We start from the raw sequence: 23,987 nt of genomic DNA, 5'->3' as shown, positions 1-23,987 counted from the left end.
TCATGAAGTCTGAACTCACTTTAGAATTAAGAAGGTGCTTTATATGTCAGAAGGGACTGAGTCTACCCATAAAGCAAAGAAAAATAAATGCTGAAAATAATATCTGAGGGGCTTAGCTAACATAGGGAAAAAATCACGAACAAAGCAGAGGGTGTGAGTAGGATGGCAGGACTGCGACAAGGTCAAAAGCAGCGAGTGAAGGTCAGTGGTGGGTATATATGGCCTCGGTTGTCCTAAGCCACACCACAACCGACTAAACTGCCCTTGACTTCACTGCAGCTCCCCTCTGCCCATACACACCGCCGTCATGAAGTTCCTGGTAAGTGTGCATCTGATATTCTCTCGTTTCACTGCTGTCATCAAACATCACTACAACTTAGATCACTCCTCATGTCTGTTCCTTCCGCATTTCAGTTATTCTTCTCTGCTCTTCCCGTGCTCTCCTTACCCTCCTTCTGTCTTTAGATGAGGGGCCATCACTAGGAACGTCTCTGTCCTTCTGTCTCTTGCAAATAATATTCAAAAGCGAAGTGTTCCACCCCCATAGACTTTATCGAAGCCACACCACACCTCACCATACCACCGTCACACACACCGCACAACACAGAATCACCCTCCCACTCCACCCGACACCTAGGGCATTAACTATAGGGCCCTGAAGCTTCAGCATCTAGTACTTTTGTACTTGTTCTCTAACGTCTTTTTTTTAATGCCTGCGCACTTGCCATGCTCCTCTCCCGCTTCCAGTACCTTGCTGTTGCTGCTCTGCTTTTCCTTATCCCACCCTGTGTAACCCTGTCTGTCTGTCTTCCCTACAGACTGTGCTGTTCCTGGCCCTGGTTCTGGTGGTCAGCACTGCCCTGGCCGTTCCCGGCGACATCATCGACTTTGACACAGGCAACTTTGAACACGAGCAGGACGGTACTGCGGGCAGGGCTGTGCACGGAGAGTACTCCTACACAGGACCCGACGGTAACGAGTACGAGGTCAAGTACGTTGCCGACCACTTTGGCTACAGACTTGTTGATTAACCACCACCTGAGCCTTGGAGTTCCACTTAAACCTCAACACCATCGAGGTAGCCAGACATCACCTGAACCTTTGAGTTGCACTTGAACCTGAACATGATCAAAGCAGTTAGAAGCCACCTGAACCTTGGGATTCTACTTATGCCTCAACATCAAGGCAGACATAGTGAGGGAAGGCAAGTGATACGGTCAATTGGTACTTTGATTACGGTGCCTTCTCCCTTTTTCATTTCTGTTTTCATGTAGCTTACTTTGTTTTTATTATCTTTATCATTTTCATAAACTATTTTTCACTTATGTGTTATTTCACCAACCCTGGCTATTAGGAAAAGACGATTGTAACTGTGTTATAAGAATATAAACTAATAAAGGCGTTGATTCTTTGTGCAATGATTGTCTTATTTTGAGATAAACAGACAAAAAATAAAGTACGAGTGCACCAATTGCCATTAATATTAACTGTTATGATAAAAAGCATTAAGAGGGCAATATAGTGCAGAACCAGTTAATCATGAAATGGAATCCATCATTATGCCTTCATTTCGCGCGCATACGTGTGTGTGTGTGTGTGTGTGTGTGTGTGTGTGTATATACTGCTGTTTTAACTCCCTACAGTTAATTTGTATTGGAGTTAAGGCTTTTTCCCTATTTCGAAAACTTTTGTTGGAACTTGAAGAACTTTGCGACCCGATGCCCATCTCTATTTTCAGCTGAAGATTTTTGGGTTACATCAAACGCGCACAAGTTTGCTCACTAAATCACGAGGATGTACGAAGGACTGTTTGACAAACGATTTTTTTTTTTTTTTTTTTGTAGGACTGACTTTGTACGATGCATGTTTAAGAAGCTACGTGTAGAGGTATACCAGTGAGATGAGGCCAGGATATCGGGGGCTTGAATGATTGGGCTTATGGCATATATAATTGGATATGCTGTTTAATAATTCTCCCCCTATTATATTCTTTCCCTTTCCTTGTTTCCTTAACCCTACCTCACCTCAACTACAGGTGGGAAAAAAAAAGAGGAGGGATGAAGAGGATTATATATCTATTTGTCAATGCTTACATAACTATATCAGTATCTATCAACTTATCTATCTATATACATATAACAAAAAGTAAATTAACTATGATAAAGAATTTAATATTTTAATTTCTTGTATTTTACCACACCCACAGGGGCTGCCTTATATCGTGCTTATCCCTGAGTGTGGCCCTCCCTCCCTCACTCACGGAGTTATTGTATTTTCTTGATGAATGGGATACAGGCCGTATGGGAGGAATATTAGGGGAAAAAAATGTACAGTGGTAGACCTCACCCCCTAATTTTAAGCAAAGTGAAACCCCCGAGGAACACCCCTCGCGGGGGTGACGGCCCCTATGTGTCCCACCCAAGACCATTAGGAGAGTTTTTTTTTTTTTTTTTTTTTTACATAGGAATGCGAACTTTTTCCACAATGGTAAAGTCTCTCTCGCGCCAGGTTAAAAGCAAGATTCGACCCCCGAGGGTCTTGATTAAAATCGTTATGTCCGGCTAAAGCTTTTAACTGAAGTACATGAAATTTTGCATGTAGGTAAATGGGAAGGGTGGAACCACTGAGGGTCGAGGGAACGAATCCCTGGGGGTCCCAGCAAAGTCATTATGCACGGCAATTATTTTTAACCTACGAACAAGAAATTTTGCACATTGCTAGATGTGCAAGATTTCGTGTTTTGGGCATCTCACCCTGTCAGCTTTTTGGCAGGGTGGGATGCTCGACCAACCCCCACGAGCGGGAGGGTGGCCTCAAGAAGGGACAATGCCTCATATTCTTTTTACCAATGATAATGAAATTTTGCACAATGGTAGATCTTTACTGGGGTCACGTTTTAGGTCACCACCCACGGAGGTGTGGTGGGGTGGAGGGGGCAGCCGTAAGGAGTCCTGGACAAAACCTTTATGGATTGGCATGACTTTTAATTTACAAAAACACGAAATATTGCATATTGGTAGCAGTTCACCCCGGCCACCCCTCCTGGGGAACAGCCCTCAGGAGAGAGAACACCAGAGTTTTACGTAGGTACACAAAATTTTTAGCGGCAGCAGTACTTCATCTGGACCCGTGTTTATAGTGAGTGGCACCTATAGGGTTCACCGCTCCGTCCCCCACGTAAAAAATCGGTTCTTTCCCTTCACAATATGGCAGGTAATAATTCGCAGAATACAAATTACGGAGAATGAAACACGCTGTGTCTTTGGCACTTGGGCATTTCAGTTATTATATTCTGGGTAATATCTAACGACTTACTCAGCTAAGGTGAGATCCTTCTGGCTCAAAGATACAGCTGGAAGGAAGCATAATATTAAGAAAATCAAACAAGCTGATACAGGAGGAGAACTATAATAAAAAGACAAAGCACAATTAAGCAAAAAAACCTGACTGTTTACGACTGAGTGGAAACGTGAACAGCTCGGCAAACAATAACATTTTGCAAGTAGTAAATGGCACTGAGTAATGGCCAAAAAGGAAAAGAATACATATCCAAGAAGCACATAAATGAACCAAGACGAAAAGCAAGGTACTGGTATGGGCCTATTGTAGGCTCCGCTATCATGGTGAATGGGATAGGGAGCTTTTTAGCAGTGTATAGACGAGTGTGTGTTGCCAGGACCAAGAACGAAGCTTAATCAAGACATTAACGAAATATTCTTACCGGAAAATTTGCAAAATTCAATGGATTTCTTCAATACAATGACCTTTAACAATTTTGTTCCTGGTATAACATACGATTTTATTTGTCTTAGAGGAGACCCTCTTACAAGGAAGGGTTTAACTGGCATAAATCTGAGCACAGAGTCTGGGACTCCACGTGTACTTCCACCCCATTTTCCACCTTGATGCGGCCATATATATATATATATATATATATATATATATATATATATATATATATATATATATATATATATATATATATATATATATATATATATATATATATATATATATATATATTGTGGTATGTGGGGGCGCTCACCATCAACTCACTCAATGTAGTGCTTCTCTCGGGTGTCTGCCCTGTCCTCTCCTCCATCCTTCTTTCCTTCCATCTTCATCTATCTTTCTTTCCTTCATTCTTTCCCCGTCCTTCTGCCTACGGGTGACTTTACATTCCCTCTTCTGTCTTTCAGTCCTCCATTCTTTCCTCTTCCTTCTGCCTATGGATGACTCTACACTGAGTGACAAGCCAAATGGTTTCCTGTACACCAGGACACCATTTACTACGCAGGATGGTAACCATATAACCAAATTTTGGCGTCTGATGGTTTAGTGGGTAGGCTAATTACTGTGCTCCAATCGGATTGAGCCGGTGAAGGTTTATATCCAAGGAATGGTTGAGGTTTATTGCTCACGTAATGCCACTCAGGGATGAGTGAGGTTGGTCACTCTCATCTTAAATGTCGGCCAACTGCCTATCCCCGGGCTCCTACGCTCCTCATGGGGCAATGTAGGATTAGATGATGGATGGATGGATATATATATATATATATATATATATATATATATATATATATATATATATATATATATATATATATATATATATATATATATATGTATTGATTGTTTCAATTCAGCTTCTACAACCTAACTGTCAGTTCAGTAAGCTCATGAGTATTCTGGGCCAGCAAGTCAACACAGCCATTAACCCTTCCAGAGACCTGTCTTTCCTAACGGTACAAGATAGACTGTAGTACTAAAGTATACCCAGATAAGGTGAACTGCTTACCCACAGACTACAAGAAGATGCAGACCCACCTAGAAGTTGAAGTACTCAACACACTGTAGTGAAAAAAATATGGTTGATGTAACGAAGTTGAACGCTTGAGACAAGGTCGTCAGCTCGTTTATCAGGTGGGTGTGTCAGTAATTTGAATGGCATGAATTTATCAAATGCATTTATAGTAATATGGATTCTTTTGAAAAATAGTAAGGATTGGTTCATTGCATTCCTTATCCTTTTTTTGTCCGTTACATTAAGTTTGTAATAATTCGCTATTTTGTTGTGAGGCTAAGCAATAGGCAAAAAAAGTGGAAAAAAAAAAAGTTAAGCGAGGAGGGATGAAGGCAGACGTCAGAGGTCACAGGCACTGAGTGAAGGTTAGTGGTGGGTATATATGGCGGTGGTTGTCCACACCCACACCACAATTACCTAACTGTCCTTTCCTTCACAGCAGCTTCCCTCTCCACTACCTACACCTCCATAATGAAGCTCCTGGTAAGTCCTGCTCAGCTCTTATGCAACTTTTTCCCCAGTCTGAACATACTCTTCTTATCCTCCCAAGTCCTCAGACTGTACACGTTCCTTCCAGGGACGTACTAATACGGGTGGGGTCTTGGGAATGAAAGATAATGAAAGTGTGAAGGATGCACTTCACATATGGTTATGAAATTGCTTATGAAGACTTCTTTTCTTATTCAGTTGCATTAAGGTAAATAGTATATACTTACATTTTTAAATTAATATCCTGCCACAAACTGAAATTGAGGGGGGAAGGGGGAAACATTTAACTAACTGTCGTGGCCCCCTCCTCTTTTGTAACTAAGTAGCCAGTGTCCCCCCTGAACAGTAATCCTGGATATGAACTTTCTTCCTATTCATTTGTTGGAAGTTAGACACCTATCGCTTCCACCTCATGCCCTTCACTTACCACCCTGTTAATTGCTTCCCTCTCCACTTCCTGCAGTGCTACTCCGTCCACATCTTCAGCTTTAGACATCCACTTCCCCTTGCCCTTTCTCCCTCCCTCAATTTTTCTGCTTCCTCTTCCTTGCTCACTTTCTCCCCTATACTTACTACCCTCATTCTACCTCGCTTTCTTTCCCCAGACTTCTCCCACTTTTCTCGTAGTGTTTCTCCTCCCGCCTCCCCAGTTTCTTCTCACTTCCATCCGCTTCCCTCGTCACGCTCTACATACCCCTGTTTGCCACGATTAACTTCTCCCCTGACTTTGTTCCTACTTATTCTGCCTTGCTCACCGTTCTCTTATATCTGGCAGTTATTTCGCCAGCTTCAGATTCAGCATGGTTTCTCCTGCTCTCTCTGCCTTGCTTGTGTCCCACTGCGCCATCTGCCTAACCCTACCTCACCCTGTGTAACCCTGCCTCTCCGGCTTCCCTGCAGACCGTGCTGTTCCTGGCCCTGGTTCTGGTGGTCAGCATGGCCCTGGCCCGCCCCGGCGACATCATCGACGTCGACTACGACCACTTTGAGCACGAGCAGGACGGCATTCCTGGCACGGCTGTGCACGGCGAGTACTCGGCCATCGGAGCCGACGGTAACGAGTACGAGGTGAAGTACGTAGCCGACCACCTCGGCTACAGACTTGTTAATTAACAACCACCTGAACCTTGGAGCTCCACTTGAACCTCAACACCATCGAGGCAGACACCACTTGAACCTTGGAGTTCCGCTGAAAGCTCATCACCAGCATCATCGAGGCAGTCAGATAACATGACCCTTGGAGTTGCACCCGAACCTCAACACCATCAAGGCAACAAAACACCACCTGAACCTTGAAGTGCCACTTGAACGTCAACCATCGAGGCAGTCAAACTCTCTGTGGCCGAGGACCGACTACATAAAGACTTCTTTTTTGTAGCGTGTTTGTATTCTCTCATCTTCATCTTTCTTTCTGTACTCTCTTCATTGTTGTTTTTGCGTGCAGTACTTATTAAATAAATGGTTATTTGAAACAAGTTTTTTTTTTCCTATAATAAAAAAAATGATGAGCTTTGTTTTAGGAGTTTGATTTATTAGGTGTACTATTTTCTGTCAAAAAACTGGGAAGTGAACCTTATTTTTTTAGAATAACAGTTAATATTAGTGAGTAAAGATGTACTGCAACGGTACCAGCATAAAATACAACACATACAGAGGGCCAATAACTTCGGAATCAGCAATGTCAACCAATAAATCACGGAAATGTGACTGCATAATACCATTTAATGATAGGCTTTAATTATTTCATCGACATAATGAAAACCTATATCCATTTTACTCTAACTTGGTTTAATATCGCAGAGTCTTCATCTTGAATACCAAGATGTAACAAGATAATAGTACTACATACTGATACTAGTTGCGAAGAAATGTTATGGAAACACGTAGAGCCATGGTATTGTCTTCTGCCATTGAACTACGTGAAATAGGCTGCAGAAGGACAACAGTCGGGTCCAAGTTAGTGCAAAAGATTTACAGAAGACTGACTGAGAAAGAGGTACAGTTGTGAGGAAGGATGCATAATAACCTAGTGTTTTCTTGATTCAACAACACCATTTTATTCAGCTTAAGAAGGATCAGCAACACATGAGAGCTAGCACGAATTTTTTTTTGTTCTCTACGATTACTCAAATCCCACAACTCTAAAAGATCACACTGCACTTACGACTCAATGTTCGGGAGAAACACAGGCAGCGATCCAGTGATTCTCAGTACACATCCCTTCCATAATTCACGGCAACCAGCTGTTTACAACTACTTAGACGGTGTGTAAATAATAACTGTGTGATTACTTAAGAGTCTGTAGTTCAGATCAGATAACCACAAGATCATAGGTAATTACAAGATGGAAGAACAAACTATCAGAAAATTATCACATTAAATTACGTTAATGAACCGTCGATGTGACACAATTGTTTATCTAACCACAAGGCTCTGATAATATTACCAAGACAAACATGGTGATTATGTAGAAGCAATGGTAACGAATATAAAACATGAAGGAATGAAATGTCAGTTACAAAGAGTAAATAATATGGCATAGGCATGGTACTGCATGGAGTACGGCGTATGTTTTATTTTCCAGATAAATTAGGAGCATTAAATTTATATTTAATATGCTAATGGGTATATGTTGTATTGACTGTCAAGGAGGCCAAATGGAGTGAGTCCACTGGGTTCAGAGAGAGCTGGAAACACTGCACCAGCGTTGTTGCAAATCCACTTTGGCTCTGACGTTATTATTCCACAAGTTCTCAGTGACCAGGGGCGGCATTTATCAAAGCTGCTAAGTCTTTATCACTACTCGTAAATCCTTATGAATGTTCATGAGCCTGTGAGAAATTTTAAGAGCTATTTATCAAACCTCACATGCATTATTTTTCACAACTCCCGGCCTCAGTTAGGAATGATAGGTAGCTGACAAGGGCGTGGGAGTTTCTCACAAGCACTAGAGGAGGCAAGAAGGCAGACCAACAACAACTTCAAATCCATCAACCTTGGCGTTTTCATCCTTGCGGACATATTTGCAGTGCTTATGATGATGGTAAACAAAGAAAAAGTATAGACTGGATTGTACTGCCCTGTGATTGATTTATAGACTGGATTGTACTGCCCTGTGATTGATTTATAGACTGGATCGTACTGCCCTGCGATTGATTTAGTTTGTGAGCATGGCAATCCCACTAAAACGAGTCAAGCTGTAACTGCAATTGTGAAAGCGTAATTGAGATGATTATACACTGGAAAAATGTAGCATTGCAGTGCTGGTGAACAATGCATACCCTGGGATAACCGAGTTGCAACAAATAACACTGGTGTCTGCTGAGAAAGTGTGGCGAGGTGCAGCCTCATATAGCCAACCTCAGAGGCTCTCAATGATTTTTTTTTCTTTCTCCCTCTCCCATCATCACTGCAAATAATGTTGCAGTGTATTTACCAACTTTATTATAGATTTAATCACAAACTACCTGAATTTCGTAGGCTAATACCAAGAGCATAATTACTGCAGTAGTTTCTCCCACACACCAAGAATCAACCCAACTGCCAAAAAATTGCTATTGACAAAAAAAAAAAAAGAAAAAAAAAGGAAAAAAAGAAAATCAAGTTTTCATATTTGAAAGTACTAATCATCGTTGAAATATCGATGTATAGGCTATCATATATGCAGATCAATCTTAATTTTTATTTCTAAATATGTCTGCAAAATGGTAGTCAGCATATGCGAACTAGAGATCTATGGGTGAAGCACTTTTGCTAGCTGAAGCAAGTTTTCACATTCACAATCAAGTCTTGAGAGTACTTCTATTCACACACGAGATTCTGAGAGCGTTGATGAATAACGCTTAGAATCTTTACGCGGCTGTGAGTGATTTTGGGAGATGTGACTGGTTACTTGCGAAAAATGGAACTAAGACAAATATGGCCCAAGAATGACAGGGAAGTGGCTATCGGTACAACTGACTAAAAATGTATCTAGTAACATTGCAAGACAGTATTTGTAATGACTTCAGGCCTATTTTGATTTAAGTATTGACGTAAAAGGTTAAGATAGTTAAGCTTCATCAAATACTCATAAATAGCTAACCAATAGACAAGTAAGTTTATAGACATTCAAAATTTCTTACAGATCAATTCTACACGATTCACAAAACTGTTTCTGGAGGTCCTTAACATTTCAGGAAAAGTGTGGACTGCTGGTGGTTGGTATGCACCTCGTAAACAACTGGTTTGTAATTTTCTATAAAGCAGTAACGATGCCGCACGATGGGTGCTGTAGACAGAATCCCATGAAGTGTTCTTCCTCGTTTTAATTGACAGTAATGTAAACAAACCCTACATTGGTTTAACTGTGGGGGATCTGTATCAGTACTTGTCAATATCTATCAACCATGTAAAAACTTCATTTATTGCTAAAAAATAATGTAGATGAGTAGTGTGGAAATATTTTCCACACTGGTGTGAAATAACGTCAGTTTCGTCCACGTCTATGTCAGTCACTCATTTGTTTTTTTCTCATCAGCAGGAGAAATTCCACGAAACAGCAACACTGGCTGGAACGTGTGTCTGATGAGGGCGAGTGCTGGTCTGTGCGCCTCTGCTCGTTATGAATCGTTCATATCTCGCTGTCGGCTTTGAAAACCCAGAGCTGCTAGTGGTCTTGCTGACTGATTTCGAAAAACCAATGGGTCATCATATCTCAATGTTTCTAATCTAGAAACGTATTATTATCTAATGTCTTCATTCCTAAGCATGCAGTATGGCGTTTAATATGGGCTATTTTTAACAATAATGTAGAAGCTATAATAAGAAAATATTAAATTCTACTTAATATAATACAAACGTTACTTTAATAACTCGGGTAATATGGCTTCGGTCTAATAGATGTCACTTATACCATACTTATACCACCTAGATTCCGTTTAAGCAGTAACTAAATTATAATAATTTATGGCAAAACCCCTGATAAACAGCATATTTAATGCTGAGTACACAGTAAAGCAGAATCCTTGCAGTCATCTCAACGGAAGCGCACTTGCAGTTTTCTTAATGCATCACTTATGTTTCATTGTATCGCTAGATGAGAAAATCTTATTCTCACACAGGGCCAAAGTAACATATTGCAGCCAGCTCATATTCATCATGGTCCTCGTCCTGACTGAAAGTAAGAACACTATATCAGGAGAGACATAAAAAAATTATGAAGGTGGATAATAATTATTAGTGATTGACTGTGTCTGTATGTCTGTGCGACCCATGAGGGGTGGGGTAAACACATGGAATCCATCAGTAAATGAATTCATCTTACAAGTCACAGTACTGCATTACTGCCAGCACAGCTGGATCCAACATTTGGTAAGACGCAGAGCTCTGGGGTTATCTTGCCAGTCATTCCTTGATTAGTCATTTAATATACTTTGATTGTGGCGAGGGGATAAATGTCAGTCATAGTTCATTAAATCACCCTATACGATGCAGAGACTGTGGAGGGAGACAACTCGTTAGTCACTCCATGATATATAATTTTTTGAGGCTTTCATTGCGGAGGGGAAAATAATTGTCAGTCACATATCATTAAATTATCTGATACGGTTTAAGGTACTGGTTGGGGATGGGTGTTAGCTTGTCAGTCACTCTTTGGTAAATCATTGGGTAACACATTGACTGGAGGGAGAGAGAATTGTCACTCAGTGCTCGTTATATCAGGTGGTAAGATGTAGAGGCCTGGGAAATGGGGAGCACCAGAAGTGGGCAACATCGGTAAGCTATCATTCTTTATTTTAAATATAGAAAACTGAAATTTTGCACAATGATGAACCTCGAAACACAGCAGGTTTGAGGTAGGGTGTGATTCCCGGTGACTTCCCTTCCCCGTAAGCAATCATTTATCTCCCCGTAGAATAATATCAAATGTATCATTTGTCTTCCTTTTAATAAAGATATCAATCATCAAGATTTCATCTTGGTGTAAACTTTCGACATTTCTCGTGAGGTCTTTGTACAATAACAGAAGAATAACTGAGCTAAAATATTTACTTTCTCACTTTTTCTCACACACACACACACACACACACACACACACACACACACACACACACACACACACACACACACACACACACACACACACACATATATATATATCTCATAAAGGACTTTGTATAAACTTGTAGAGAAGTTATATAGTTCAGTTATATATATATTGAACTTGTGGACGAGCGGTTGTTATACTTGAGTAGTTTGTAAGTAGATAATCTTCGTTCCCATTTGTCATGCAATGACAGGAGAGGTAAAGATGAGTATGGGACTATTTTTATTTGTCTTGGAAATATTAACAAAATCTCTCACACACGAGTGAAGTATAAGTAGAGACCCGCGAGCTACCTCCTGTCTCGCTCTCTCTCTCTCTCTCTCTCTCTCTCTCTTCCATGTTGGTAAGCCGTTCTCCCTACTACCTGCCGATTCTATGGCCTGTCTCCTTCTGCCTCTGCTTCCTAAATTCTGGTGTAGCAGGGGTCGTGTCACGTGTGTTACACTGTGGTTGGAAAGTTCTAGAAGCCTGTGTGTGAGTATGTGTGTATGTGTGTGTATGGTCACGAGGCGCTATCGTGTGCCTATAAAGCATTCCTTGAGTTAAGAGTGTGTAAGCATGTTTGGCATTGCTCGATTCTTGCAGACACAATTCCTTCTCATCATCTGACTTGCTGCTTCTATCTGTCTCTCTATCTATCTGTTTATCTATTTATCTATTATGATTTGTAATTATAATATGTAGTCCTAACATATATACACACGCACACATATACTCACTCACGCGTGCAGTCAACATATGAAAGTGAAAAACAACTCATACCTCGCATGTGTGATTTTCATAGTGCTTTACAAGTGCTCTTGGGCCCTTCGGGCCCCTCGCACTTACTCCTGCAGAGGGCTCTCGCCCTGCTGTAGTTTATTTTAGTTGTACCTACGGGAAAAAAATTCTACGGAGATCCTATACTGGGCGCCTGAAGCAGCGTTTTTTGGTCAAAATGTGATCGCTCTTTAAATATAGTAAAAGTTTTTCAATCGTGATTAGACCAAGATTTTCACATCTGCAAATTTTTTGCGATTTTTGTGTCAATTTTGGTGCGATTTGAATGTGTAGTTTCGGCTGCCCAAAATACACACACACACACACACACACACACACACACACATACACACACGGCTACTGCTACAGTATATTAGAAGTGCTAGTGGGCCTTTCGGGCCCCTCGCACTTGCTCCTTTGGAGGGCTCTCGCGTTTATGTGCTGTTCTAGTATAACGTTGTCACTTGGATTTTTTGCTGCTAACCAATTGATCATGTTATTTGCAGCTTCGGGAATGGAACCCAAGTTGTCCGAACGCAAGTCCGAAATACTTTAGTTGTACCTGTGGACAAAAAAATCTAAGGAGATCCTATGGCGAGTGCCAGGAGCGACGATTTTTGGTCAAAATGTGATCACTCATTAAATATAGTAAAAGTTTTTCAATCGTGATGGGACCATGTTTTTTTCACATCAACGATTTTTTTGCGATTTCTGTACCACTTTCGGTGCGATCTGAATGTGTAGTTTCGGCTGCCCAAAACACAAACACACACACACACACACACACACACACACACACACACACACACACACACACACACACACACACACACACACACGGCTACTGCTATAGTATATTAGAAATCAGTTTCATAGTGCAGCATGTCAGTTGAAGCCCTCAGTACATTCCTTCGGAAAGCTGGGATTTCAAGGGGTTTCTTTGGTCTCATGAGTTAATATACAGCTAAAAAAAATATTGAATGTATCTACTACCTGCTGAAAGAATCTCTTCTCTATTTCACGGAGTAGAAAAGTTATTAGCCTCTGAAAACCATCGTGGTCGGGCCATGTCGTGTCGGGCCGGGTCTGCTCGTGTCAGACAGCTCATTTCTCAACTGAACGTAGCGTAAACATCGCTTAGCTACGCTTGCTCGCTTGCTCGTAACCAGCAGTGCCGAAAAATTTATCCGTCTTTAAACTGTGCATTGCATTTTCCTAAAGGTAGTAGTAGTAGTAGTAGTAGTAGTAATGATAATAATAATAATAGTAATAATAATAATAATAATAATAATAATAATAATAATAATAATAATAATTTTAGAAATGCAACTATGTAACAGTTTTGCGATCACAATCAGCAGTAGGTCAAAAGCTGGACAGTAAGTGCGTGTGTTTCGAAGAGTCAGGCTGACTGGACGGGAGTACATTGTTTTATACTGTTACAATCCTCATCATATACAACTATTATTCATGGGATCTCATGAAAACATACATTATAGAAATGAGAAAACTTCCTGTTTTACATCTTACAACAGTTGATTCTTACTAATAAAAATGACAGTTATGACATCACTACTACTCATACGATATACAAGACTGACAACAGCATTGTTGGCAGGGGCACACTGGAGGAGGTTGACTAAAATTTATCTTGCACTTTCCTGAAGAAATTACGGTTAGTGGAGTATTATGAGATATTCTTTCAGACACTTCTTTCATAGATTGGTATGTAAAAGCATTATATATGAATACAAGTAGGCAGTATGTGTGTGTGTGTGTGTGTGTGTGTGTGTGTGTGTGTGTGTAACAGACGTGAATACCTAATCATAACACCTTATCTTGGTTTCTCATAAACCTCGCTGTTCCCGCTTCGCCTACAAGTTAGCTCAGTGATGTAGCCCAGAAGATTAAAGGTAGCGCCTCTCTGCTTTAACAGAGTAATTGTTAAATAGAAAATATATATGCTAGCTCTCATGGGGATGGAAGATCATACGAATATGCATAAAGCCAAACAGTTCAATGCATTCTTGGTCAGCTAGAGATTCCAGCTAGGTCTTCACAATCTTATATTAGACGTCAAAGAAATCATAAACTGCTATCAGCATGTGGGTCTTCACTGTAATGATATAAGCTGTTCAATAAATACAGAGTTTATTCATGATTTATGATGATGTACATACAGTATGCTGAAGAGAATGGTAAACTGGTTATACATCAATGCTCGACAACCGCAGCTGTTGAGATGCTACGGATTTTCTCTACAAGAGATGTATGTGTCGTGCGATCCAGGGTCGACCTATTTCCATAGTGAAGCAGGTTAATGAAAACACTGTCAATGAAAGGCACGTCTCATTCTTCATCCTCTTCGTCGTCCTCGTCCTCAGTGCGAGGCTCAACCTTTTCGTCGTCATCTTCGGTCTCCTCTTCATCTTCGGCCTCAACCGCCCTGACCTCAACCACGTCGTCCGCGATAATGCGGTAGCCAAGATGGTCGGCGATGTATTTGGTGACGTGCTCTGTGCCGTCGGGCGCTACCCAAGAGTACTCGCCGGTGACAGCAACGCCCGCCACGCCGTCCTGCTCGTGTTCCATGTTGTCTTCCTCGATGTCAATGATGTCCCCGGGGCGGGCCATGGCCAGGCCCACTACCAGCACCAGTCCCAACACGATCTGCATATCAAATAAATCCAATAAGACCAGAGTGGGAGGGAAACAATACAGAGCATACTTGTATAACTTAAAATTAGGTCCGCTACAAGGAACGGACCTTCTCTTGGAAGAGAGAGTGCTAGCCAGCATAGGCTTACCCGATAATGATGAAATAAAAATATAACTGAAACGAGCTCGTTATAGAAAGCAGAATAAGCACGAGGCAAGGCAGATCAGGATGGCACAGGAGCATCCAACTTTGCCACGACAGCAGGATACTTTTAGGTGGCTGTGGTGTGAAGTAGTAGCTGGTGCATAATGTTATGTAAGGGATGAAGCGCAAGGGAAGATGAGAAACGAAGGATATGGGAAAGTGTGCAAGTCAGTAATAACCTAAGATAATTGGAGGGCGAGTAATATATGAAGCCAAAGCAGAAATAGAAGAGAGAGATGGAGGTGAGAGTGACAAGAAAGTGCAAGTCAGGTTTAGTATATAATCCCTTCTTAAAGCATGGGCATTGCTCTCAATAGGAGGCAACTAATGATACGAAAAGAAAGAGAAGAACTAATGGAACTACTCGTATTTAAACGAGGATGTGGTGCTTGACAGCAAGCTAGGTCACCGCCAACATTGCCTTTAAATTTACCATGGCTAATTCCAAAATTTAAGAGAAGGCGTGACGTAGTTGAGACTGACTAATAAAGGTGGAGTACTTAACTCCAACAGTAAAACCAAATTCTTACCACAGACTTCATCTTGGCTATTGCGAGGAGGACGGTGGTGAGTGTTGGAAGCAAGGACAGTTGTGGTGAGCGTGGCACATCCTCCCCATATATATCCCATCACTGACCTTCACGCCAGCTTTTTCGGGGTAGGCTACCTGGATGAGCACGCCGACTTTTTTTTTTTTTTTTTTTTGCCAAAGCTCACTATCTCAAGAGTCAAATGTGGCTCACAGTATCCATGTGGGTTAGACAAGGCCACATGAATCTGTGAAAACTTCCTATCTTTACCTCATTTTCTGGCTTCCATTTTTTTCTTATGTTAACCTTGGTGTAGTATATGATATTCCTGCCTTTCTGAGTTTATGGCATTTGTGTGTTAATATAATTCTGGAACTCCTAGCCAGAAGGCACTAACATTTATTTATCTATGTATGTATATATATATATATATATATATATATATATATATATATATATATATATATATATATATATATATATTGACTCTAGTTTTTGGAGATAATTGTTGAGGATTACATTATTTATAACAGTGGTAATTGTATTTATCACTCGTTTTGATGATAATTGTTGAGAGTTATATGACTATGTTCTGGTAACTGTCTTTGTCACTCGTTTTGGATATTATTCTTGAGGGTTACATATTTTATAATGGTAATTGCATTTATCACTCTTTTCAGAGTTTAATGCTGAGTTATATGACTGTTTAATCGAACATTGTATTTGTTACTTGCTTTGTAGGTCATTGTTCAGGGTAATATGATGTGAAGATGTTTTGCTTCCTATAATATTACTTATCCTGTTTTAGACATTTTTTCTGCACGGGTTTTGCTTTGAGCTTTATACAAATTCAAGGTCGGGAATATTTTTCTGATGTGTCACTACGAAACTGGGGAAGAATATGCTACGAAAAATATGGCATCCCCTTAGCAGTCAACGTGGGGGAGGTAGTGATGGAATGAACACAAATGAGAAAGAATATGCCACGAAAAATATAGAATCCCCTCAGCAGTCAGTGTGGGGGAGGTAGTGATGGGATGAATACAACAGTGATCTGCGGTCCTGATGACGCGGAATCCATCCCATGTTGGGCGGTATGTTTATGAATCTGAATATTGTTACTACAACTTTTTTTTTCTTTTTCTTTTTTTTTTTTTTTTCTTTTTTTTTTTTTTACCTGCATGTCCAAAAACATCGCCGCTGTACCACCACACCGGTCTTTAATGAGATAGCTCGTGTATAATATTCAGTATGGAGACGGTGACCAGTAAAGGTGTATGAGAGAAATTGAAGACTGTTTGGCCTCGGAAACAGGCTGGAAAATTCCAAATGCTTTCTTGTATAGCCTACATACACATCTTCAAGTGAGAAAAATGGAAGCAGAACTGTGTACAGCTCCAGGATTTATGCATAAATAATGGGGTACAAAACATTCTTGGAAACCTCACTAGTTGTAGTCTATTGTATGCTGATTAGCTGTCGGTTCCTTATTAGACTGTAAATGATGCAGATGTTACTTTTTGGTGCACAGGCAAGAAACTGTGAACGGTGTTAGGCTTGGCTGAGTTTAATAGGATTAATGCAATGGATCGGCACAATAATGTAAAAAATTGCACAGAGTAAGTGATTTGACCTACTGTTCTCAAAACAAATAGGTCATCCACTTGAGTGAGACCCAGATCATCCACCAAATTAGATACAAATAAGATTAAAATCGTCTCAAGTAGTTTGTTTATAGGCACATTAGTAGGACTTTGACCTTTCCCCGTGACCTTGACCTTTCGCTGATTGTTCTCAAAATGGAATTCCAAATTCTTACCTGACCCTTAACCCGCTCCCAAAGTCTCTCCTAATCTAAATAAGATTGTCTGAGAGTACACACACACACACACACACACACACACACACACACACACACACACACACACACACACACACACACACACACACATTTTATCCCTCATACTGTCTTAGCACTCTCACTCATTCTCACTGTCACTCACACTTACTCTCACGTACTCCCATTCACTCCATTTCCCATTCACTCCTAATAACCCACTCTCACACCTTTTTCTTACGGGCATAAATTCTCTCATCCTCTAACTCACCTACTCAGTTTCCCGCACAATCTGGCTCTCTCATTTCCACACTCGTTTACATATTCCCTCACTAATTCTCACACTGCCAAACACTCTCCGTTGCTTACTTACAGTCTGTCTCATACTACACACTAACCCACTCGCACTAACAACACTGCATTTAGTAATCTTCTCTCACATTTTCACTTTCTCGCTCACTCTCACACATCGTTAACCCTGTCTCATTCATATTCATTATATATTTCTCACACACTCATAACCACAAGCTTGTTCACTCTGACCTTCACACTTCCTTAAGAGAAAGTGTGAGAGTAGGGGGAAGTAGGAAATTTAGCTTCAGCATATGAAGGTAAGTATGGCTGGGAAGATAATTGTCTGATCTTAACATTTCAGCTGCGAATACGTTCATTTGCATTTTAATTCAACTAATATAACACAATTTACTGTGTTTATGGGAAATCCAGGGCGCTGAAACAGTCAATTACTATCATAACTATTATGTTGGGTGAGAACAGAAAATTTGCAGCTTGTTCCAGATTGTGACGCGCGATTTTATTTTGCACACGAGTACTGCAATCAAAGAGTCAAATGCCTGAAAGAAAAGTGCTTGAAATTAGATAGGTTGTTTACAGACTGCCACTTCCTTACGTAGTGTTTGCTTCTAACAATAAGTCCAGTAGAAAAGGAATAAAAATTAAGAAGTTCATATGTACAGTCGTGAACACCAAAGTAGACAACACGCCCACATGTTTATCAGGACTCATGAACGCGACTGTACACCTGGCTTGATGGAGATTTTATTTTATTTCAACGTAAGTGCTCACTGGATCACAAGGTTACCAGCTGCACTAAGGTTAATGAATCCCAGAATTTTGACGCTTACTGAGACAACAAGAGTGTGTGAAATGATGAGAAAGGGACATTTAATGAATTCTCAGTAGGTACCATAAATATCTCCTCCCTACAATCACCATAAACTGAACGTTCATAGAGATGAAAGAAAATTATATGAATACAGTTTTTGTAAAACAATAAATTAAATTCTTAAAGATCCTCCAGCTAGGTCATTAAGTAACTATTAGTTGACGCAGATATCATTATACCCAAGCAGACATAAGGATGCATATTATAATTACACTGGTTATGTAGTAAAATATGACTTTATTTATGGATTACGATGAAATCATATGTACATGAGAATGGAGAAATAGCTATATATGTGATTGACAACTGCAGGTCACCACAGAATTAATGTGAACCATGTCATCCAGGGTCGACCTATTTCGCTGGTGAAGCATATCAACAACACTGGTAACACAAGGCTCGTCTTATTCTTCATCCTCTTCGTCATCTTCGTCGTCCTCGTCAGCAGTGCGAGGCTCGACCTGTTCGTCGTCGTCCTCGGTTTCGTCTTCTTCTTCGACCTCGACCGCCCTGACCTCAACCACGTCGTCCGCGATGATGCGGTAGCCAAGATGGTCGGCGATGTATTTGGTGACGTGCTCTGTGCCGTCGGGCGCTACCCAAGAGTACTCGCCGGTGACAGCAACGCCCGCCACGCCGTCCTGCTCGTGTTCCATGTTGTCTTCCTCGATGTCAATGATGTCACCTGGACGGGCCATGGCCAGGCCCGCTACCAGCACCAGTGCCAACACGATCTGCATATCAGATAAATCTTTTATGATCACGACGGTAGGACACCAAGACGTAAAGAAAGTTATACGACATATTTCTTAACAATGCATAAAATGCTGAGACGTTACTATGAAGTACTCTCCCTGAAATTAGGAAGTTATCAGATTTAAGATAATGCTCTTACCCTTAACGTAAATGTGCATTTGAATATGAAAACACAAAAAGTAATAGTAGTAGTAGTAGTAGTAGTAGTAGTAGTAATAGTAGTAGTAGTAATAATAGTAGTAGCAGTAGTAGTAGTAGTAGTAATAGTAGTAGTAATAGTAATTGTTGTTGTTGTTGTTGTTGCTTAACCCTGTCCAACTGACCGGGTAGAGCCATCGACCACAGGTAAAGCAGCTGCTCCTATGAGGTCGTCCTATAGGTTCTTTACACCGTTGATGTTGTGTCTGCCTTAATGTGGCATGTACTCTGCAGTGCTCCATTATGCTTTATGTTGTGTCGGATTTTTTCTATAAAGCGGGACACTTGTCATTTGTGATTCCACCATACCCTGATCTAACCTCGATGCCGAAGAGGTCAGAGTGATGCAATCTAAGCTTTGCAAGGTGTACTCTATCAAAAAGTAAAACTACCACTGGGAAATTTTAAAATTATTTCCAGGATTAAAAATATATTGTTAAAGATAACTCTTATATGAAATGATCCACACACAGGCGTTCCAACTATAAAGAACACAATAATAAATGTGATAATAAAAGCATGCACTTTCTTCTTTCCAGTGTCATCAGTATTTCTCCACTTACGAGACGTTAAATATGCATGCACCAGGAAGAGAGTCGTGTGTGAACGCGGTAAAAACAAAGCGTAATGAAACTGAATTGTATATGTTACGTACTGTATATGTTACGGTGTCCGTGAATATTAAGAGACAAACCAAACATCGGTCACCCAAACATGCAACCTTTCTAAAACAACAAGACATTTTTCGGGAGCTTCTCGTTACTGTGAAGGGAAGGAGGGAGGGCAGTGGTAGATGAGAAGCGAGAGGTATGGGAGGTGAGCAGGTAGGTAGTCTTATACAAGGTCACCTGAGATGGGAGATGGAAAGTTAGTGATAAGGAAATAAATGAAGAAAAGTGTTAGAAGGAAACAAAAAGGCAAATATGAGGAACAGAAATATTGTGCTGGTGGAGAGGTATTGTATTAATAGATTTAATATACAGTAGACATGAAACAGTAAGCGATTTAGGTTAAGAATAAAGGTCGCCACAGAAAAGAGAGAAAAGGAAATGATATAATTATTTAGGCAAAGGATGTAATGCATGACTACAAGCATGGTAACTATTGACATTACTATCAGTTTTAAATATTTCGCTGTACCATGACCAGGATGAGGTGGAGGGATGGAGTTGAGAGGTATATGAGGGAGGGGGGGGTGAGTTGGGGGGAGGGTAGTCAAATGGTGGGTGACAGAGCGACTTGGAGGCGTTTTGTCTGCGGCCACCCTTTGCGGGATTAGGGCGTCGTGCTATAGATAGATAGATAGATAGACCATGACCAGCTCCCATTCAGAGAAAGCAAAATGACACTGTGATTGATAAAGCGGTGATTTTGAATGTTGGAGGTTAATTCACATCCTTACCTAGATTTTAAGAGAGAGCAAGACGTTACTGTGAGTGATAAAAATTGATTGTTGAACATCGACAGTAAAAATTATATTCTTACCAGGGACTTCATCTTGGCTGTTGCGAGGAGGACAGTGATGAGTGTTGGAAGCGAGGACAGTTGTGGTGAGTGTGGTGCATCCTCTCCATATATACCCCATCACTGACCTTCACGTCAGTTCTTTTGGGGGACCAGGATGAGAACATTCGACCTTGAATTTTTTGTGGGTGTATTACAAGTCACTTTTGGTTCTAAGTAACAACGCGGTTAAATTTTTGCCCTTCGAATTTGTACAAGTTTCTTACCCTGCCTCATCTTCCACCTTCAAGTTCTTTCGTAGTACTGACAATGACCTGTGTGTATATGATATCACTGTGTAGGTGAAATGACGATATCTGTGTGTTAAGTTCGTTTTCCTAGCTTTGTGTCCGAAGATAAACTTTTGATGACAACGTAAGGGCAGTCAGTATAAAGCGCTTCACTAGAAATTTTCCTGATATTATAGTATGTGCTGTGCGGATGGCTCATTCTGCTGATGTGGGCATGTTTGGGACTGGGAGTAAAAAATGAATAAATTACACGTCAGACACTGATAACGCTTAGCCATTCCCACAAAACACGAGAAAACACCTGGAACAATGAAAGAGGAGAGTCACATATCAATCACCCTGTACTATACATATCACTTGTTCTCGAAATCGGCGTTGATGGTTATAATGCATTTAAGATGTTTTATGCCAGTAGTGTTGCGTGGCCTATGTTAGTATACTATTTGGTGCGCAGGGTTTGCAATCAGGTGTGCAATGCGTTTTTGGTGTCTCTCAAATTACAGCCATCCATGACCTTACTGTCAATGGGAAAATGCGGAACAGTATGCGATAGTCATATGGAATCCCCTTAACATTCCAAAGTCAGAAGCAGCCAGGGGGACCAGGGGGAAGCTTACTCAGGTGGAACAAACGATGTGAGCGGGAATGTGAATCACGAGGGAGAGATGGAGTGAGGTGTGGAGGCCTTGGGAACAGAAGTGATCTATGTAAAGAAAGGAAGGCAAAGGAAGAGAGAATGAAGATAAAGGGAAGATGCGACGATAAAGGAGTAAAGGAACTAAGAAAGGGAAGTAGGAGAGAAGGAAGAAAGGACAACAAATAGAAAAGGAGAGAGAGGGAGAGAGAAACACGGACAGATGAGATACAGGGCGAGAGGAAAATACTGTATACAAGAGGTAGATATGAAGCGAGCGAGAGAGAGAGAGAGACAGAGAGAGAGGGGGAGAGAGAGAAACGACGCATGGAGGACAGGTACTAAAGAACCAAATTTATAATCATAGTCTGAATAATTCTTAGTTCAAAATTGGGACATGAAAGATAAGATGATGCCATTACCCTTTTTAATGAACGAGAAAAATTTGTAGAAGAAGTAAGCCTTGTTGAAGTTTTACAGGGATAGTGAAATGATTCCACACAATAATGGCAGCCACTGATTTGCAAAAAATCCACTGATGGAGCTATAAAGAGAAGGTCAGTTATATGAAAAATGTAATAATGAAACCCGGAAATGAAGTGAGAATTAAGGCCCAGTATCTTTTTTTTTTTTTTTTTTAGTATGGCTACCTCTGCATATCACTCGGAAGGGTTACGTGTATCTGTCGCTCGTCGTCTGTCTGTATGTCTGTCTGTGTCTGTCTTTCTGTTCTCCTTCTACATGACCTGACAGATTTTAATGAATCTTGTCATGCCAATTGACCTGAGAGAGCCAAGTGACAGTCATGAGAGGACTTGGATGCTTTCTCCCTCCCCCCTCCCACTTCCTGTTTCCCTGTTGTCCTTCTTTCTTTCTGAAATAACCGTTAGCGATTTTCGCAAAAAAGTATGGAATTTCAGGTAATCAGAATTTTACTAGTTAGATTCATTTTTTTACCTATTATAAATAATATTCTTGGAATGTTTTTAATACTGAGGAATCATGTACGTTGTTTCTTACACTCACAGTTATACTCTCACTCCATTCCATCTAACGTATTCTCTCACACTTGCACTTTCGTTCACTGTCATACTCTCAATCCTATCCATTTTACGTAATCTATCACACTTTTAAACACTTTCATCCTCACTCTGATAATTACTCATTTTCATTTTGACAGTCACAAAATCGCACACTGTCACCTAAATACATACATACATACATACATACATACATGTGTATGCATAAACATATTATAAACAAACACACAGAACATCCATTCACTTGATATCACCTACGGTCCCTATGTTCTTGCTAAGGCTATAGAGGTCATTATTACATATCTACATACATTATATATATATATATATCTATATATATATCTATATATATCTCTATCTATTTGTGTGTGGGTGTGTGTGTGTGTGTGTGTGTGTGTGTGTGTGTGTGTGACCTATCTATCAGTCTATATATCTATCACTTTATGTTCTGGAATACCAATGAGTTCACACGTGCCCACAATTAATTTCCATCTAGTACTGGAAACTTCCTCTGCACTTGCTCTGTCTTTGGTCCAAAGTTAGCCTCCTTTTATCATCAAATATCTTATCTCCCATTGCCCTCAACTCAGTTTCACACAGAGGCATCACACCCTATTTTCTTTCATAAGACACTGGCCATGGACTCGCACTATTTCCCACCATCATCGCATCCACACAACTATCTAAACCCCATCCTCGGAGGATTTCATCTCTAGTTCATATTTGTTCTCATTTTTTAAAACTTTAGTATACGAAGGAGAGGACTTATATTTCCACTTCTTGCATCTTTTACTTTTTTCCAACAAGGTGCAAGGACGGCGTGGGCAGTTTTGTTTCCCCCTGTCTCCGGGAATAAGGCTTTTAGAAAATGGAAGGGCTTTCTTTATAGTGTGGTCATCTCAGCCCAGACTTTATGTAACTGTGACAGGCTCTTCCTCGTAAGCGGGTGGAGCGAGGTCAGATACTCCAAAAATATCTTCATTCCACTCCTCCAACACTGGTCTTTTTATATGACTGCAACCAACCTTCTGTCCCACTTAAAAGTACAT

At 40.6% G+C, this 23,987-nt stretch overlaps 4 protein-coding genes across 4 annotated transcripts in view; 2 read left to right on the top strand and 2 right to left on the bottom strand.

The window, feature by feature from the left end:
* The first annotated feature begins 298 nt into the window (after window positions 1-298).
* LOC145413440 (cuticle protein CP575-like) lies at window positions 299-1,118 on the top strand. Its single transcript, XM_080283130.1, has 2 exons — window positions 299-319; window positions 819-1,118. Exons 1-2 carry the CDS (start codon window positions 308-310, stop codon window positions 1,029-1,031), a joined length of 225 nt encoding a protein of 74 aa, XP_080139256.1. The 5' UTR covers window positions 299-307; the 3' UTR covers window positions 1,032-1,118.
* A 4,157-nt stretch (window positions 1,119-5,275) lies between these two features.
* The window catches only part of LOC145413419 (uncharacterized), a 109,655-nt gene continuing 90,943 nt past the window's right edge, over window positions 5,276-23,987 (top strand). The window contains exons 1-2 of the mRNA XM_080283104.1: window positions 5,276-5,287; window positions 6,194-6,324. Coding sequence (XP_080139230.1) covers window positions 5,276-5,287; window positions 6,194-6,324 — 143 coding nt within the window. The remainder of the gene's footprint in view (window positions 5,288-6,193; window positions 6,325-23,987) is intronic.
* Window positions 14,490-14,816, bottom strand: LOC145413378 (larval cuticle protein 16/17-like). The gene has a single exon (XM_080283057.1). It carries the CDS (start codon window positions 14,814-14,816, stop codon window positions 14,490-14,492), a length of 327 nt encoding a protein of 108 aa, XP_080139183.1.
* Window positions 18,961-19,296, bottom strand: LOC145413406 (larval cuticle protein 16/17-like). The gene has a single exon (XM_080283093.1). It carries the CDS (start codon window positions 19,294-19,296, stop codon window positions 18,961-18,963), a length of 336 nt encoding a protein of 111 aa, XP_080139219.1.

Source organism: Coenobita brevimanus, chromosome 96 (genome assembly GCF_032717465.1).
Source record: "Coenobita brevimanus isolate Jiangsu-jjx chromosome 96, ASM3271746v2, whole genome shotgun sequence".
NCBI lineage: Eukaryota > Metazoa > Arthropoda > Malacostraca > Decapoda > Coenobitidae > Coenobita > Coenobita brevimanus.
This window is presented reverse-complemented; position numbering and strand designations above follow the sequence as displayed.